Below are 19,703 nucleotides of genomic sequence, written 5' to 3' on the forward strand. Positions count from 1 at the left end.
ATTCAGAGGGTGAATGGGCAAGACAACAATATTGAAGTGCCTTTGAATGGGATATGGTAGTAGGTGCCAGGTGCATCGTTTTGATTGTGTCAAGAACTGCAACGCTGCTGGGTTTTTCACGCTCAACAGTTTCCGTTGTGAATCAAGAATGGTCCACCAGCCAAAGGACATCCAGCCAACTTGACACAATTGTGGGAATCTTTGGAGTCAACATGGGCCAGCATCCCTGTGGAACGCTTTCGACACCTTGTAGTCCATGCCCCCGACGAATTGAGGCTGTTCTGAGGGCAAAAGGGGGTGCAACTCAATATTAGGAAAGTGTTCCTAATGTTTTGTCCACTCAGTGTATTGTACCTGCCAGGAAGTGCACTTAATAGCCTCATTAAATGTGTGTTTTCTGAATGGAGAAAATGTCAATATTTCATATAATTCCCCCCTTATATATTGCCCAAGTCTGAACCGTGAGTCAGTGCAGTCAGTGATGTACATGAGCAGGATGATTTAGCTGACACATCATGTGACCACTCAATCAGTGGAAGGCCCAAAAAATTGTCAAAGTCATAGACTGTCTAGGTCCAAGAGGCTCCTTAACAGCTTCTACCCCTAAGCCATAAGACTGCTGAACAATTCATAAAATGGCCACTCTGACTATTTGCATTGCTTTTTTTTACACTGCTGCTACTCGCTGTTTATTAACTATGCATAGTCACTTTGCCCCTACCTACATGTACATATTACCTCGACTAACCTGTACCCCCGCACGTTGACTCGGTACCGGTACCCCCTGTATATAGTCTCATTATTGTTATTTTATTATTTTTGTTTATTTTGTAAATATTTTCTTAACTCTATTTTCTCAAAACTGCATTGTTGGTTAAGGGCTTGTAAGTAATCATTTCAAGGTAAGGTCTACACCTGTTGTATTTGGCGCATGTAACATACAATTTGATTTAATTTGATTTGAAGAAGTAGCTTCAGGCAGCACACCAGGGCTACAACGGGCTATACAGTATGTGCTGCTGCTGCTACTGCTGCTTACTGCCGCCAGGCAATCTCAAAATGCACCCTTCTGCTGTACCTAGCAGTCTCACACGTGGGTTATTCAAAACACCCAGTAAGACGTACAGTATGTCTGTCTGTGTGTGGGTGGGTGCAAAAGGACATGTATTTGTAATGAGCTCGATGTTTCCCGTTGTTATGTGCATGCAACAAGGCAAAGCCCCGTAAGATGCTTATGTGAAATTACAAAAGCAGAGATGTACTCCCCTCGGCTGGATGCATACACAAATGATTAGTCATGAATGGAAGGAGGGAAACACACACTCACGCTCACATATGCACACACACACATACACACACACACACACACACACTCTTTCTCTGGCTCTGCCCTGCCTGTGCTGCTCCCCTGCTGTCATAGTGACGTGAGAGCAAGAGAGGGAGGGAGGGGAAAAGAGAGAGCAGGAGAGGGAGATAGGGAGGGGCCCGTGAGCGAGAGAAGGCAGGGGAGGGTGCATAGAGGGAGAGACAGAGAGAAACAGCTGCATCGGTGGAACAAGAAAGAGAGAGGGAGGTGGAAGAGGGAGAGAGCACGAGGGAGCAGCGAGAGAGAGAGAGAGCGAGAGAGAGATCTAGAGGAAGAGAGGGGGGCTTCCAGACTGGATGGGCCCAGCGGTGCCTTGATGGAGTATGGGCCAGGTTCTTGGATTCTCCCACTGCAGTGAGTGTCGGCTTTTGTCTGTCTGCCTGTCTTTAGCATCCATCTATCTGTACAGCATCTGTACTAGCCAAATGCATGGCCATCGATCTCCCCTCTCACTCTCTTTCTCTCCCTCCCTTGATAAACAAATGGTTGAACGGACGGATGGATGGAGTGCTGTAGCAGACACACCTCTTTCTTTTGTTTTGTAGAGACCTATTGCAGATGTCTATGTGTGTTCTCAGGATGTGTAGGCTATGTGTGAGTGTTTTCATTGACTGAGCATTGGTTATGTGTGTGTGTGTGTGTGTGTGTGTGTGTGTGTGTGTGTGTGTGTGTGTGTGTGTGTGTGTGTGTGTGTGTGTGTGTGTGTGTGTGTGTGTGTTTGAGAGAGATCAGGATCAAAAAGCTGTGTGTTGTTTTGCTGTCGCTGTGTTTGTCGTTGTGTCTCCTCACCTCCCTTCTGACGCCACAACCCTCCTGGTAGTCTCCATCCACATCGGCAGTCTTGGTTTATTTTGTGTGTGTGTGTATGCTGGTGTGTTCATTTTAGTCAGGGCTACTTTCACAGTTGCCGGCTGCTTGATTTATTGGGTGATCTGAGGCAGCAGGCTAGCTAATGTAGTTAAGGCCTGCTCTGCCAGAGCTGATCTGTACTGTAGGAAGCAGAGGTGGGACAAAGTCATTGTTATGCAAGTCACAAGTAAGTCTCAAGTCTTTGCCCTCGAGTCCCGAGTCAAGTCGAGTCAAAGATGAGGCAAGTCCCAAGTCGAGTCAAAAGTCAAAGCCATCAAGTCTCAAGTCGAGTCCAAAGTCCTACATTTTAGTTTCGAGTCATTTCAAGTCCTCTTAGCAAGCCTTTGCAAGTCATTACAAGTCCTCGTAGCAAGTCTTCTCGAGTCATAAGGCGCAAGTCCAAGTCAAGTCACGAGTCATTGATGTTAAAGTCCAAGTCGAGTTGCAAGTCTTTGTACATTTTGTCGAGTCGAGTCTGAAGTCATCAAATTCATGACTCGAGTCTGACTCGAGTCCAAGTCACATGACTCGAGTCCACACCTCTGGTAGGAAGTGGAACATACTTATCTGTTAGCATAATGTATACAAACACTAATGAAATTGCTTTTAAAGACTTGGTAATGGCTTAGAAAAAGGCTACTCAAATGACGGGATTCGAGCCATGGATTCTCCTAAAAATTACAAATGCAACCCTTTTATTTACGCTCTCAATCTCATCTCAATGTATTGAGACACTATAGAAATACATTTACATTATTGAAAGCAGGTAATCTGTCTGAGAATAGGCTATGTGTGGTATAATGCTTTTGTGCACAATGTAATGCTTTTGAATGTGAAACAATGCTTTAGCATGTGATATTGAGAGGAAAACTGTTACCTCGATAGTGTCTGCTCTCCAGGCTTACGGTATATGCAAATTGGCCTTGGCTAAAAGTTGCAGACAGATGTAGAAGGAAGAGAGGAGTTGCAGACATAGACGGTATAGAACAGTCTCCAGTTGTTAATCGGTTGTTATTTTAGATACAAATTGTCTGTTTGATACTGTACATTTCACGACTGTGATTGTGATAGTTCCCTAGCCAATGGAAATAAACACGTCTCTGATTAATGTTGTTATTTTTCTTCCAGAGGAATATGGTTCTGTCTCCTCCACACCTGATTCAACACCTCCCTGCACTGAAGGTAGCATCACACAATGCATACACACTGTACATGTATAGAAATGCATGGTGTGAATGATTGAACTTCATATGTGAGAATCATAATATGAAAAAATCATACTATGACATGTCTACAAAGTCTACAGGCGTAAAGGTTATAGTAGTAGGTAGAGGTTGATTGTGTCCATTTGTTGGTTTGAATGCTTTTGTAGCCTTTTGGAAAAATGAGATCTGGAACATTACTCCCAACAAAGGCGTTTTGCATCTTTGGATGTTGCCCTTTCATTCAGACAAAGCATGTTGCGTTTTACTGGGCTTTCAACTCAGCGCTCAAAAACATCAGAGGATTTGTAGATGAAAGAGAGAAAGCAACGTCAAACGGCTCCTCCATAGATATTAAAGTCACAGAACATGTGATATGTTTATGGAATAATATTTTGTGCTTATATAGCTTTATCTCCTAGGATGAAAGTTTTCACTGCAATGGTTGAAGTTTATATCTAAGTTTATAGATTTTTTGTAATGAAAACATATACAATTTCAACATATAACATTGACTCAGGACAGAATAACAAATATACAAATGCAAAAATACTTAAAGAAATATAGGTTTTACTTTAAGGCTTTTCCTGTGCCTGTTCTCTCCAGGTGGGAATGAGGAGTCTGAGCTGTGCGACCTGCAGACGGCCAGGGAGTGGTCTGACGAAGAAGCCGGGGGTCCGGAGGATGATGATGATGGTGGAGCTTCATCCCCCTCCATTTGGGGGACCCCGAGACAGAACTTCTTCGAGCCCACCTTCTCCTACATCGCCATCGCCGAGGCAGAGGCGGGCGGAGCCTCACGACATCATCGTGACTTATCGTCAGGGAGCCGGCGGAGGAGCGGGGCCAGGGGAGGCCGCACTTTCCTGAGTCGCACGGACACCGTGGAGACGCTCCTCCCACTGGACTCCCCCGACGTGGAGTGGGACCCCCACGCCTTCCTCGCCCGAGAGGAGGAGGAGAGGGAGTGGGAGGAAAGGGAAAGGGAGGTCCACAGACAGATTGAGACAGTCCAGGCATCTCTCCTAGATGCTGAGATTGAACCTCAGGAGAGGGACACAGAGACCCAGAGAGGGGAGACAGAGCCCCTGGAGCCCCAGCACTACAGTCCCTCAGATAGCCACCAGGGTGAGCCCACTATGGGGCAGTGGGGATGGGGTGGGGCTATCTAGATGGGAGGGTAGATGGGATCAGGTTAGATATACCTGCATGGAGCTACATATTACATTTACATTTTAGTCATTTAGCAGACGCTCTTATCCAGAGCGACTTACATATATAAAAGCAGAAGCTTCTGCATATTTTCTAGCCATTTAAATCACACAGTGGGCGAGGATATTGCTCGAGGGTAAATGGGTGTAAACTCTATGTTTGAAAATGGGAGGCGTGTCCCATTTGATGGTACATAACTGTGACAGGACCATGGCTTACACACAACACAACTGAGTTGAGCTAATACTGCCTGTGTGTGTGTGTGTGTGTGTGTGTGTGTGTGTGTGTGTGTGTGTGTGTGTGTGTGTGTGTGTGTGAGTGTGTGTGTGTGTGCGTGTTAGTCACACACCATGACCACAGATGAAGTCAGACACCACTGTGCTTTAGACTCCCTGGACAGCATGCTCTCTCCTGGTCTGTAGGATCAGGATGAGTACATTTGTTAATAAGATTGCTAAATCACTGTTCATTGTATAGTAGGTGAGGCTAAGGTAAATACTTACATTGTTAGATAAATTCAATTTTTAGTTGATCTAATACAACCTGGTTGTAGACTAACTTGATGCAGGGTGATGACATCATCACAATGACCTTGTGTTCTGTTTCTCAGCAGCATCATCACTCCCTGAGCCTGAGTCCCTCGTAACCATGGAAACCACAGTCACACTGCTCACGGCTGTGCAACCAAGAGGCGGCCTCACCGATGACGTATCATCCACTTCCTCCACCTCCATTGGTCGAAACACTCAGGAAGAGCTGGTCAGCGAACAGTGGTTTTCAGAGCTCAACCTATCAGGCCCTACAATATGCACCCACATAGCAGGTAACGTTTGTAGCACATCTTATCTCTTTTTATGTGACTTTCCTATCTTGGAACTACCTTTACATTTTGAGCATCTACCATCCCCCGCCCTTGCCCAAATCATTCTATTTGACTTCTACTACATTATCTTACGTCAGATAGCAAGTCTGCACTGATAGTTCATGGCAACATGGTCATGTTAGAATGACGCCATCTGTCGGAAGACAGTGACCCCTACGATGATACCTCACTTCCAACCCCTTCCTTGATATGTTGCTGAGAGCACAAAGCCTTCCTCAATCAATCCTTTTCAAACAATACTGAAAATATACATTTCCCTCTCACTGCTTGAGTGACATGGACCCTGGAATATATTCCGCTGTGAGCCCTGAGTGTTACATTGTGTCTCCATGGCAACATTCCCTTGGGATTCCGAGGGGTAATGGGCTAATTGCACCAAAAATCTGTCTGTATTCCTGGTCTGTCTGTATTGTATGTATGTCTGCTCGGAAACACACACTGACACTCCAATCTTTCCGTATCCCTTGGATCACTGTACACATGATAAAGAGAATGTGAGACAGGGGAGGGAGAGAGAGGGAGAGGGAGAGGGAGAGGGAGAGGGAGAGGGAGAGGGAGAGGGAGAGGGAGAGGGAGAGGGAGAGGGAGAGGGAGAGGGAGAGGGAGAGGGAGAGGGAGAGAGAGGGAAAGAGAGGGAGAGAGAGAGAGAGAGAGAGAGAGAGAGAGAGAGAGAGATTGATATTTCATATCTCTCTCTCTATCTTCTCTGGCCTCCATGACTCTTCAAGGGGGGCACCACTCAACATGGACCACCGGCATATCTTCCAATCTTATTATAGTTGGTGGACTGGGGGGTGGCTGGGCTGGGTGGACTGGGGGCTGGGTGTAGTGTACTGTCCACTCCCCCTCACACTGGCCATGGGTGATTAATGGCTGGTCAAGCTGTTGACAAGCTTTAAGGGTTTTCTAGATATCATGTAAAGCAAACCATCTGGTTTCTGTATCAGAACGGGGCTGAATGTGTCAGAACATATTTTACTCCCCATGTTTATTGTGAGGTTAGACTAGACGGTTACAGGTTAGACTACTGCTATGCATATCTGAAATATATGAGGCTATTTGAGCTATCGTCTGCACTCACTTACAAAAAAAGGTGCTATCCAGAACCTAAAAGGGTTCTTCGGCTGTCCCCATAGGAGAAGCCTTTGAACAACCCTTTTTGGTTCCAGGTAGAACCCGTTTGGGTTCCATTAGGGTTCTACATGGAACCCAAAAGGGTTCTACCTGGGTTCTACATGGAACCCAAACGGGTTCTACCTGGAACCAAAAAGGGTTCTCCTATGGGGACAGCCGAAGAACCCTTTTGGAACCCTTTTTTCTAAGAGTGGGTACTTACCGGTAGGACGGTACTGTCTGTATGTCACAATAATGTGTTTTTACTTCTATACCTGCTCCTTTGTTAGCTGTTGTCTGTTCTGTCTCTGCTTACATAAGTGTGTTGTGTAATTCTCTGTCTGTATCCATTTCCGTGTCTGTGTGAGTGTTTTTCTCTGAATGGGTTTGTGTGCCTGTTACCTTTGTCTGTGGGTCTCTTTGCGTCTCTAGTGGTTTTGTTTGTTCTCCATTTTATCCAGCTATGGCTATCTATGTATTGTATATGTCAACATGTGTCTGTGTCTCAAGGTTTGTCTCTGTCTCAGTCAATATACAGTATGTGCATGTACTAAATGTGTGAATAAGTGAATATATTGGGTATCCATCTTACAGTATCTCTATATCTATCTGTCTATCTACATTGGAGTCTCCATGAGTCTTGAGGGGGGCGGGCCCTATTGGGCAGATCATTTTTGGCTGAAAGGTCTCTGTACTGCTGACGGGGCAGGGGAGGCCAAAAACAGCTCAGAGTGGCAGGGAGAGAGCAGGGGGACTGAGAGAGAGTCAAAGAGAGAGAAGGGGGGATCGCCTGAGCAGCAACCAAAATGGCCAACATTAATGGTAAGACCCTGGGCTCAGAGAGACAAGATGGAGATAATATGAGACAGTGTCAGTCGGCACACTGAGCTCTATCAGTGAATTGACTAGGCGGGGAGGCAGGGGACCTATTGAATGGGCAAAGCAGTGTCTCGTTTCAAACACCGGAAAGATCAGGGCACAGTTAAAGTTACAGCACCTATCTTCCCAAGCCGTAGGGGCGCTTACACATATAGGGACTGACTGTCTGTCCACTGTAGAGCCATGCATTTAGTGACCGTGGGTTTGGAGAGGAGTCTGAACGTCAGGAGAACAGCTAAAGCCAGGGGTCTATGGGGAGATTTTGACCACTCACTGACCATGAGTGTTTGAGACCGTACCAACTATGCAAAGGTGTGTGTGTCTGCCTGCTTAGTGATGGGACCAGTATCGCAATATTTTTTCCATGGCAAAAATTAAACTATTTGGTCCTTTAAAAACCTGCTCATCCCGGCCCTAGTGGTGACCATCCAGAGTTGTGTTGTAGCTTGTTACAGCACCATCTGTGTGGTTGTATCTGTATGTAAGAGGCTAGTAGCGTGATCAGCTGGTTTGTGCCCCATCGGACATGTTACCTCTTTGGGCAGCAGGGTTGGCAGCAGGGTTGGCAGAGCCAAGGTGTTTCACAGGGGTACTCTGGGACTTCCTGCATGCCCCGTAGTGTTACAATGGCTGGGTGGTGGTTTTAGTTGTGGTGGTAAATAATGCCAGGTCAGGCTGGGAATTGGTTGACTGGTAATTTATTATGTTGTAGTAACGATTGAGTCATTCAGTCAGTCAGTCAGTCAGTCAGTCAGTCAGTCAGTGCTCAGCTCTGTGGTGGTTAGTTCAGTCAGAAGAGTGCTGAATTGTATTTCCTCATGGGGTAAAAGAATGCCGCAATTGGCACAGATAGAGGGGTTTCCCTAAGATTATGGCAAATATAGCTTTCAATTTGGTCTGTGGTCACGTGTGTGCATGTGTGTGTATGCCTGTGTGTGTGTGTAACCCCCCATTCCCCCTTCCCCACTTCATATTGTCTGTACTATTCTCAAAGAGTTCATTATATAACTATATTAACTTCAACCAATATAGACACGGCTTAGTATAGAGTCAATCTATTGGACCGTCACATGAGGGGTTTGTTTTGCTCCGGCATTAGTATAACTTGTTGTAGTATGTCTTCCTTTTCTTAGTGCACTTAGTCTATGCATTGAACAGTCTTACCATGTACTGGTCAATGTCGCAAAGTGCAAACACATCGAAGAGGGCTGTATGCTACAGTTCCACCTGTTGGGACAATGGACAAGTGTGTGTGTGCCGGAGGCTTTGTAGGTATTAATAGTGTGGGGTAATGTTTATAAATAGTCCTCCTGCTGGTCAGATATGTCAGTGCACTCTATTCTAATTCCCAGGGCCAGGCTGACTCATACACTAATAGCCATGGAGTAATGAGCACATGCCTTTGTCACTACAGTTTACCACGTCCGAGGGTTAGCGAGCTGCTAGTGTTCAGCTTCATTACACTGTGCTATCAGTGTTTTGGCTGTAATGTCTCTGTTGGTTGGCGTACTTTGACTTATTCCATGGAGGGATCAGGCCAGGGGAGCCTCCATTTTTGTAATGAGAGCGCCCAGTTGCAGCGGCTCCAGTTGCTGGGTGACTGATCGAGGGAGACGGACAGGGTGTAGAGAGGGGGTGGTAGCGGGCTTGAAGACTGTCAGCAGGTGCTCTCCGAGGCAACATTTAAATTCAGGGTTCCTGCTCCTCTCCTCTCCTCTCCTCTCCTCTCCTCTCCTCTCCTCTCCTCTCCTCTCCTCTCCTCTCCTCTCCTCTCCTCTCCTCTCCTCTCCTCTCCTCTCCTCTTTTCTTTCCTCTTCTCTCTCCCATCCTCTATACAGTGTGCAGGCTATATTAAGCCCATGTTAGGCTTGACGTCTCCCCCTGCTCCTGTGTGTGTTTTCTCTCTGCCTGGTGATCACTGTCCCTCTGCTCTGCCTCCGCACAGCTGAAAGGCCTTCTGGCCCACTGAGCACTGGAGAGTCAGAGCCAAACAGGGACTGACTGGCTGGTGATGCTGTGGGGGTTTTGTAAAAGGCACATAGGCAGGAACAGTGAGGAGGAGAGACTCTTGCAGCTCTGACTGTCCCTGCTGCCTTTAGCAACCAACTAAAATAACAAGAGGAAGTGTCAGATGCATGGGCTTGTCCCCTCCCCCACCCTGCTTCAATGAAGACTCCTGAGTCCATGTTGGCTTCCACTCTGTTTCTCATTGGTTTATATGTGAAGAGAACATGTTGACTTTGCAACTTTCTTATTTCTCCACCTTTTCTCCCTCTCTTGTCAATTCCCCTCCCTATCCCTCTATTACCATCTATCCTTCTCTGTCTCCTCTGCTCTCCCCTCCACTCCTCTCCTCTCCTCCTCCTCCTCTCCTCAGTGATGGATCTGATCTACTGGAAGGACACAGAGTGTACAGGCATGGTATTCACAGGGCTGGTGGTGGGCCTCCTGTCCTTGTTCCAGCTCAGCATCATCACAGTCATCTCCACCATCTCCCTGGGCATCATGTGCTTCACCGTCTCAGTCCGCCTCTACTATAACATCCTGCACGTGCTCAGCATGGGAGACGGAGTGCACCCCTTCAAGTGAGTGGCTGGCCACCTGGGATGGGATGGGATAGAATGGGGTGGGAAGTGTTCCTATTAAATCCGGAGGGGGTCTCTTCTCTTGACGTATTCATCATCTCTGCTCTCCATTCACTTTGTCCTCTCTGCTCTTTTAGAAATATTTCCTATTTTCCCCTTTATTCCCTTGTCTTCTTCCTCTCCTCTCCCCTCTTATTTTCTTACTTCTTCTCGCCTATCCTCTCCTCTTTTCCCTCATCCCCCACTCCCTCCCACTCTCGTTTATCTCCTCTCTTCTCTAATAATGGTGTGGGAGTAGCATTCAGGAATAGGTTCTCAATTGGCTGGATTCCTGCACCGCCCAAAATAAATTCACAGTCCAGTGGGCTTGACTTTGAAAACGGCAGTGTGTTTTATGATTTGTTTAGGCTAACCACTGCTGTTTGATAAAATAGTTGATAGACTTCATCCATCATGATCTGAAAAGAATATCTGTTCTGATGGAAATCATTGAGGCATAAGACAACAAACTGTGTATGCATCAGGTTGTGTTCGTGGCGACTATCACTAATTTTCTAATCAACACTCACTCTTTCCTCCTTCCCATTGGTCCTTGATCATGGACTCTATCTCCCTCTCTTTCTCCATCACTCCCCCCCTATCACTCTGGTTTTAATGCGGCCCCCCACTCTTTCTCTCCTCAGGGCGTATCTGGATCTGGACATCAGTTTCAGTGGGGAGCTGGCTGACCAATACATGCAGAAGGCCATCGTTACAGTCGTCTCTGCTGCTAACTCACTCAAGAATCTCTTCCTGGTTGGAAGCCTCTTCGACTCTCTCAAGGTGAGACTGCCTAGGTATTGGATCTCCTCGATCTTCATCTAGAATTGGCCAGAATATGGCAGTGTACCTTTTATACGCTCTCCTTCAATAGCTCCTCTCAGTCTCGTTCATTTACTTTTGGTTCAAATAACCTTTTACACAAGGAAGCTCTTCAGAATGGCATAGACCCTTTTTCCCTCAAAACACGCCCTCTCTCTCTCTCTCTCTCTCTCTCTCTCTCTCTCTTTTGCTCCCTTTCTTTCTTTGTCTGTCTTTTAATCTCCTTACCTTCTCCTCCTTGTCTCTTGAACCCCATCCATTATCGTGTTTACAGGAGGCTGTCTTGTCGTTGTGGATTTACTTGAACATTACTACCGCTAGCTGTCTGGGCTCTACTCTCTTTCATGAGAACAGACATCCATCCCTCCCCTTTCTCTATCCATATTTTTCTCTTCCTCTGTTCTGTGCTGTACTGGCATCAGCCTGCCTCCCCGTTCACTGGAGATGACAACATTGTCATGCCCTCCGTCGCCAAATGACAAATGACGACTGTGTTTCCTAACAAGACCACTGTCAAAGAGAGCTGCTGTCATACCCACAACTCACTGTGGTTCATATAATTGTGATAATCATGTATATACAGTCCTGCTGCTTTAAATGTTCCCTTGTTTTTGGTCGCATCGGAGTGTAATCAAGCAAACTGGCAGCAAGCACAATTGCAAGTTTGTAGTACATTGGGTTTTTATTGGATTCGCATCGGGGACAATACACAACGAACGTATGTCGTATTGTAAGGGTAACAATAAGAAAGCAGTGCAACTGTATCTTCCCATTACAAGTGTCCCTGAGTGCTCTCAAAGCATTGCAATGGTGTCATTTTTTATGGAGGCTAAAACAACATAGTACTCATGCAAAGGCTATGCAAAGGTTCTTGTCCTTTCCCTCTCCCCATCCTATGTATGTGTTTCATACAGAACAGGTATGACATTTCACTTGTGTATTTCACTTACGGTTCTCTAGAACTTTAAAGGGTTCTTCGGCTGTCCCCATAGGAGAAACCTTTGAAGAACCCTTTTTGGTTGCAGGTAGAACCCTTTTGGGTTCCATGTAGAACCTTTTCTACAGAGGGTTCTACATGGAACCCAAATGGGTTCTACCTGGAACCCAAATGGGTTCTACCTAGAACCAAAAAGGGTTCTCCTATGGGGACAGCCGAAGAACCCTTTTGGAACCCTTTCTTTTAAGAGTGTAGGTCAGTCCTGACATATCGGTGAAACATGTTCCCTTGTCATAGTAATACAATATACAGTTGAAGTCGGAAGTTTACATACACCTTAGCCAAATACATTTAAACTCAGTTTTTCACAATTCCTGACATTTAATCCTAGTAAACATTCCCCGTCTTAGGTCAGTTAGGATCACCACTTTATTTTAAGAATGTGAAATGTCAGAATAATAGTAGAGAGAATGATTTATTTCAGCTTTTATTTCTTTAATCACATTCCCAGTGGGTCAGAAGTTTACATACACTCAATTAGTATTTGGTAGCATTGCCTTTATATTGTTTAACTTGGGTCAAATGTTTCGGGTAGCCTTCCACAAGCGTCCCACAACAAGTTGGGTGAATTTTGGCCCATTCCTCCTGACAGAGCTGGTGTAACTGAGTCAGGTTTGTAGGCATCCTTGCTCAAACATGCTTTTTCAGTTCTGCCCACAAATGTTCTATAGGATTGAGGTCAGGGCTATGTGATGGCCACTCCAATACCTTGACTTTGTTGTCCTTAAGCCATTTTGCCAAAACTATGGAAGTATGCTTGGGGTCATTGTCCATTTGGAAGACCCATTTGCGACAAAGCTTTAACTTCCTGACTGATGTCTTGAGATGTTGCGTCAATATGTCCACATAATTTTCCTTCCTCATGATGCCATCTATTTTGTGAAGTGCACCAGTCCCTCCTACAGCAAAGCACCCCCACAGCATGATGCTGCCACCCCCGTTCTTCACGGTTGGGATGGTGATCTTCGGCTTGCAAGTGACAACCTTTTTCCTCCAAACATAACAATGGTCATTATGGCCAAACAGTTATATTTTTCTTTCATCAGACCAGAGGACATTTCTCCAAAAAGTACGATCTTTGTCCCCATGTGCAGTTGCAAATCGTAGTCTGGCTTTTTTATGGCGGTTATGGAGCAATGGCTTCTTCCTTGCTGAGTGGCCTTTCAGGTTATGTCGATATAGGACTTGTTTTACTGTGGATATAGATACTTTTGTACCTGTTTCCTCCAGAATCTTCACAAGGTCCTTTGCTGTTGTTCTGGGATTGATTTGCACATTTCGCACCACAGTACATTCATCTCTAGGAGACAGAACGCGTCTCCTTCCTGAGCGGTATGACGGCTGTGTGGTCCCATGGTGTTTATACTTGCGTACTATTGTTTGTACAGATGAACGTGGTACCTTCAGGCATTTGGAAATTGCTCCCAAGGATGAACCAGACTTGTGGAGGTCTACAATTTTTGTTCTGAGGTCTTGGCTGATTTCTTTTGATTTTCCCATGATGTCAAGCAAAGAGGCACTGAGTTTGAAGGTAGGCCTTGAAATACATCCACAGGTACACCTCCAATTGACTCAAATGATGTCGATTAGCCTATCAGAACCTTCTAAAGCCATGACATCATTTTCTGGAATTTTCCAAGCTGTTTAAAGGCACAGTTAACTTAATGTATGTAAACTTCTGACCCACTGGAATTGTGATACAGTGAATTATAAGTGAAATAATCTGTCTGTAAACAATTGTTGGAAAAATTACTTGTGTCATGCACAAAGTAGATGTCCTAACCGACTTGCCAAAACTATAGTTTGTTAACAAGAAATTTGTAGAGTGGTTGAAAAACGAGTTTTAATGACTCCAACCTAAGTGTATGTAAACTTCCGACTTCAACGGTATACAGCACATGTTGTATGCTTGCAAACTTCGACTAATAACAAAATCTAAAGCTCAATTCTTTATCAAATGATAAAGTGTTTCTGCTAGAAACCTTCCTTTTAGACTTCATTCATTTCCTCTCCAGTTTACCGGGACAGTAGAACTAAAACATTGGCAAATTGAATCAACAACAGTCATATGCGTTGCACAATAATGCTTCAGGGTTAAATGTAAATGTACAGCAGGAGTACTTAGTGTGACTTATCTCAGTTAGTGAGAGCCAGTGTGACTGTGCCACGTAGCCTTGAGCCTGATCCCCAGAAGCCCCAGAGCCCCGCGATATCAACCCTGACCTGGCCGGTATGTGACATGGGACACAGGTGGCTGTTCACCCAGTTACAGGGGCGAGAGGAGTTTCGTCTTCTCTGAGAGGGGGGTGTCCCGTTTCAGGATGGGGGTAAGGGTCCGAAGTGACAACCCACTGAGCTATATTACACGAACTCCAGAAGGGTTATGGTGGATGATCTGGGAATAATGTACTCATTCATTTGTCAGGGACCATGTGCAATTTTGACATATGATGCATGCATTCATTAACATATTACAGTGACTTACAGTTAGTGCATTCATTTTAAGATAGCTAGGTGGGACAACCACATATCTCAGTGATAGTAAGTACATTTTTCCTCAATAAAGTAGCGATAAGGAAAGTCAGAGCTAGTAAGGGGGGAAGTCAAGTGTGAGTGTTAGTTCACGAAAGGTGTGGAGGGTTTGCAAGGAGGGGTGCTGTGGGATTATTTAAGATACTCTTTGCAACACATTTACCACAAGCTTGTGTGGTCTTTGGTGGTCAGTTGCTTGCATTGCCAGGATAGTGGGTTCAATTCCCGGGGCCACCCATACTTAAAATATATGCATGCATGACTGCAAGTTGCTATGGATAAAATTGTCTGCTAAATATATATATATTTTGATGGGATTTTTCAATCCTTAATGCAAAGAGTACATTCAATTGTGCATTGTGTATGTGGAGCTCACTGTGTGTTTCCTCCCGTTCTTTTCAGCTCCTGGCTCTGATGTACCTGGTGACCTTCCTGGGAGACCTGTGTAACGGCCTTACAGTGCTCATCATTGGTGAGAATCACAGACACAGTTAGAATCAGTATTTGAATAACTTTATTGTATTGCCATTCAAAAATCATGATGGCCATTTGTCCTGTAGAGACGGATACAATTGGTTGATGAATGCTGACATTGTCGCATATTTTACTTCTAGTATTTCAGTTGAAGACAGCGCTTCTATTGTTTTATCAACATCCTTTTGATTTTAATAAAAGTGTATGCCATGTTGTTAGTCTGAAGAAGCTATATACTCAATCAGAAGGCTTAACACATGCTCACTCCTCCCTTTCTATCTTCCTCTTCTCCAGGTGTGATCGCCCTCTTCTCTCTACCACTGTTCTACAGGCAGAACCAGGTCAAATCTCACTCACGCTGCTGACAACTGCTACCCTGATTAATTCAGTAAAATAAGGTACTTCTGTCAGTTGTTCAAATGAAGTGTGTTTCTCACCAATACCCTTTTTGATGTTCCAGGCAAAAGTGGATGGCTTCTTTGCAGGAATTCAGGCAAACATTGACAACGCCAAGGACATGTGAGTATGGCGCCATCTTACGGCACAACAGTGGAATTAAACATTCCTCTTTCCTTCCTGTAGTTTTCCAATGCAGCTCTGCAGACCCTGAACTGAATTCTGAATCACTGTGACATTTACTCAATTTGTAATGGCTGGCAGTATTGGAGAAATGGTATAGAAAAAGCATATAACCTTTGTCAATGACCAATGAAAATGAGATAATGTGATATTGACCCCTCTCTTTAATACAGTCTCCACAGAATTGCCCAAGGTGGTGGCCCCACCCCTGACCCAACCCCTGGCGGTGCCAAGCCCAAAACACAATGAAGAGTCATGGCGGACAGGAGGATGAGGAGCAGAGAAGAGGAGGAGTTACAGGCTGTCACTCAGATGTCTTACTCAGCAGTCTGTGCTCAGAGCTCCAGAAGGCGGAGCTTCTGAGATTGGGGCGGGTTGTGTGGGGAGTCGAAGCATGGGGTTGGGACATGATGATACTGTATACTGTATGGTGGGATTGGGTAGGTTGCTATTGGGTGAGGATGAGGGAACGGAAGTGATATCTGGACGAGAGTTGTTGCTGTTTCGAAGGAAGATTTAAGACACAGCTCATGATTGTTGGTACAGCATTAAATGACCTACATGGGTGATTGTGGCTTGAATGACACAGACAGCTGCAGTCCAGTAAAGTAATAAGACTGATTGGAACCTCTAATGCTATGAGACCTGTGGGTTCCTTATTAACAGCTGTATATCTGATCAGAGGGAAGTAAAAACTTCAGTATAGAGTCCAGCAGGACTGGAGTTCACCAGGAGCTAGGACAGGGTCAGTCCAGGGTCAGAGGTTGGAGTTCACCAAACTAGAGTTCATCATTATTCATGGCAGCCTAACACTTGGAATCAGGATGTGTGTGTGTGAGGGAATGATGGCACTTTTGTGCTCATGACGAGTGTGTGTGTGTGTAAGTGTGTGTACACAGTATGTGTGAGTTGACATGCAGCTTGCTGATCTGAACCTGTTACCTGAGAACTATTAAAACCACAACTGTTCTTTTCATTTCAAATGTTCTGTTTATTTTTGCCCATATGATCATCCACATGACATTTGTATTCAATAACGTTGAACGTCTTCCATTCTCATTTCACCAGTCTATACAACCAGTGAAGTTTCTAAAATTACCCCCACCTTCAACTGTAGGATACAACAGCATAGTCAGAACCAGGCCTCTAAATGTATTTTCTGAATTGACATTCAAGAAGACAATGATCGAAAATGTACACAGTATGACTTTTAAAGATCTGAATATCTGTGAGAATGGAATTGGGAAAAATGCAGTTAGTTAGGGTTTCATCTGAGATTGAGGTAAAAGGAATTTGGGTAATACAGTACTGAGTATTGAAGGTTAAACCAGAGCTCGGTTGATGGAGTATTGAAACAATTATATTAATCTCCTTCATCGCCAGCCAGAATATGGTTTGATATGACAGGCCAATTGATATAGATACAGAGGCACACACATGTCCCTCTGGTAATGCATCAGAAGTATTTATGCAGAGGAGTTGAAAAAATAAAAGGCTAGATGGATAATTTAAAGATCTATGGAGGGGGTAGTATTACCCAAATATTGAACCCCCATCACCCACACAGAGGGTACCTCTAGCCTAATCTCTCGTGGACAGATGCACGCAACATAGGATGGTATCGTAGTCTGTCAACAGACTGTGGGATGCGTTGACTAACGAGGAAATTTGTTCCAGTGTGCAGATTTTTTCATCACTGATCATTTGGCCAAATCAAGATTTCACAGGTGTTCGTATCTTTCAAATTTCAGAAGGGGAGGGGACATTTGGCCCATGCTTGGGCTGAGCGTTTCGGTTTAGGGGGGTGGAGACTTCGCTAGTCTCGTAAGTATCTTTTCTCATACATCACCCCCAATAACCTAATTGAGCATCTGACGCAATTACGTGTGATTTTAGTTCTGGGTTTCCGAGATTACGTCTAGCCTGAAAGGGTGTTTGGGACCAATGACTCAATAGGTGCCTTTCTAACAACAGTCACATTAGTGCATGAACTGAATGACTTTGCCTGGCTACCCAAACTCCTTGCTCCGGCCAAACGCTACGCCATTCCCACAGACGTTAGTTTCTTCTCCGTAATGAATACTTCCCAGGCGATTTTTTTGAACGTAAACACATTCTAACCGTTCTGATTGGTCCCAGAAAGCGATGGGTTAGGCCAGAGCCAGAACAGACGTGGGTAAAGCTGCGTTTTGAAAATGTGTCATTGGCTTTGATTAGAGATGATCCAATCGCTGATGACTGTTTCGTACAACACCCCTCATTTTGACATAATCACAAACGACTTAAACGATGTCAGTCTCAGACTGAAGTATGTAGCGAACATAGAGTAGCGGAACAATTAAGTTTGAGTCGTCAGGGAAGGAATGACTAGCTAGATAACTGCTAGACGCCTTCTGTAACAAGCCATTCTTGTTGGACTAAAACCAAGGCTTTTTTAGAGTCATTTCACAATAATGTATAATCATCATCATCATTATCATTTCAGTGTAAAGAAACATTTCAGAATTTGCTGCCACTGAAATGCCCACCTCTTTACATCTATTGCTTTCAGGTCCTCACCACAGCCTGGCAGTGTGATTTAGTAGTAGTGCACTAGACCTGTCAAGTTTTTTAAGGGTACATTTTCCCCTGCCTTATTATTATTATTATTATTATTATTATTATTATTATTATTGTATGTTCTGACATTTGTGCCACAAAGTGGGCCTTGTATGTTAAGAGTTAGAATTAACTTTATCCCAGGACATGATTAAATGATGTGGCCTGTTCACCAACACTTGACGTCTCCCTCCCTACTATAGTTTATAGTATGTTGCACTGATCTCACTACACAGTACTAGGGATGCCTGAAGCCCAAGACAGACCTGAACCCTTGGTAGATGGTGAATTGGAGGATGAGAGGTGAGATGGGTAATGGTTCGCAGGAAGACTTTATTACACAATCCCTTAGAAGGGGCAAGGACATGAGAGCAAGTCTTAACAAACCTAAAATGAACTGTCATTACTTGTATTATGCATAGACCAACATGAATAATTTTGTATGATCAAAAATCAAATGGGTACCCAAACGTTGAATCTTGCAATAATATATTAAAGACAAAATCTTGAAAAATAAATCAAGTCCAGTGTTTGCTTCCTTTCCGCGTTTCACACCACCTTGTTTGTGTGTGTGTGTGTGTGTGTGTGTGTGTGTGTGTGTGTGTGTGTGTGTGTGTGGACGTGTTTAACTATTCTTGTGGGGACCTGAAGTCCCCACAAGAATAGTGAACAAAAAATGTTTTGACCAACTGGGGACATTTTGTTAGTCCCCACGAGGTCAAATGCTATTTCTAGGGGGTTTACGGTTAAGGTTAGAATTTGTGTTAGGGTTAGAATTACGTTAAAGGTTAGGGTTAGGAGCTAGGGTTAGTTTTAGGGTTAGGGTTAGGAGCTAGGTTTAGGGTTAGGGTTAGGGTTAAGGTTAGGTTTTTGGGTTAAGGTTAGGGTAAGGGTAAGAGTACATATTATGGTTAGAGTTAGGTTTAGCATTAGGGGTTAGGGAAAATAGGATTTTGAATGGGACTGAATTGTGTGTCCCCACAAGGTTAGCTGTACAATACTGTTTATGTGTGTGTGTGTGTGTGTGTGTGTGTGTGTGTGTGTGTGTGTGTGTGTGTGTGTGTGTGTGTGTGTGTGTGTGTGTGTGTGTGTGTTCTTGTATTTGAGACTGTATTGGGACCTCAACTTATATAAACACCTTTCGTATTAGGACCTTTGGACAAGTTAGGACCAAAAGCATGGTCCTAACAAGGCAAACCACTGGAATAGCCTGGAAATAGCATGCTAATATGCCTGGTTTGAAAATCAAGTGAAACTGGCATGGTCCTAATAAGGCGGTATTTTTGTAGGCCCCCTATGGGGGACACACAGTACTGCAATGTTGTATCATTGGATGGCCGAGAACATCAAGCGCCCTCTATAGGGAACATATAGTATTGCAGTATTTTCTTATTGGATGGCAGAGAACATCTTGATTTTTCTGATTGGTCTGTAGAAGCTGGCTCAGGGATTTGTTGTGATTGTCAACATCCATATGTTGACAATCACTGACTGCAACTGACAAAGCAAGAAGGTCGCTAAAATCAGCCTTTTTAATCAGTTTAATATGCTCAATTGTATTATTAAATTCAGC

The 19,703-nt window shown here is 44.5% G+C and overlaps 1 protein-coding gene across 4 annotated transcripts; it reads left to right on the forward strand.

Annotated features, from left to right (window-relative positions):
• Window positions 1–1,571: 1,571 nt before the first annotated feature.
• Window positions 1,572–16,508, forward strand: LOC121567382 (reticulon-2). Of its 4 annotated transcripts, none has more exons than XM_045218365.1 (10): window positions 1,572–1,720; window positions 3,344–3,397; window positions 4,024–4,545; window positions 5,240–5,452; window positions 9,882–10,089; window positions 10,773–10,911; window positions 14,882–14,951; window positions 15,248–15,294; window positions 15,414–15,472; window positions 15,706–16,508. In XM_045218365.1, the coding sequence occupies exons 1-10, from the start codon at window positions 1,690–1,692 to the stop codon at window positions 15,779–15,781; spliced, it is 1,419 nt and encodes a 472-aa protein (XP_045074300.1). In that variant the 5' UTR covers window positions 1,572–1,689; the 3' UTR covers window positions 15,782–16,508. The 4 variants fall into 4 exon arrangements, with proteins under 4 accessions (XP_045074300.1, XP_045074302.1, XP_041733327.1 ...); XM_045218367.1 differs by having other exon boundaries at window positions 5,243–5,452; XM_041877393.2 differs by lacking the exons at window positions 1,572–1,720; window positions 3,344–3,397; window positions 4,024–4,545; window positions 5,240–5,452 and adding an exon at window positions 7,332–7,447.
• Window positions 16,509–19,703: the final 3,195 nt, after the last annotated feature.

The sequence above is a fragment of the Coregonus clupeaformis genome, chromosome 6, assembly GCF_020615455.1.
Source record: "Coregonus clupeaformis isolate EN_2021a chromosome 6, ASM2061545v1, whole genome shotgun sequence".
NCBI lineage: Eukaryota > Metazoa > Chordata > Actinopteri > Salmoniformes > Salmonidae > Coregonus > Coregonus clupeaformis.

What these genes read in the sequence shown, in the direction of transcription:
- LOC121567382 (XM_045218365.1), top strand. Translation starts at nt 1,690, where the DNA reads ATGGGCCAGGTTCTTGGATTCTCCCACTGCA. An exon ending in TCTTGGATTCTCCCACTGCA is followed by an intron (nt 1,721 to 3,343) that starts GTGAGTGTCGGC and finishes TTTTTCTTCCAG; the next exon opens with AGGAATATGGTTCTGTCTCC. An exon ending in GACGGAGTGCACCCCTTCAA is followed by an intron (nt 10,090 to 10,772) that starts GTGAGTGGCTGG and finishes TTCTCTCCTCAG; the next exon opens with GGCGTATCTGGATCTGGACA.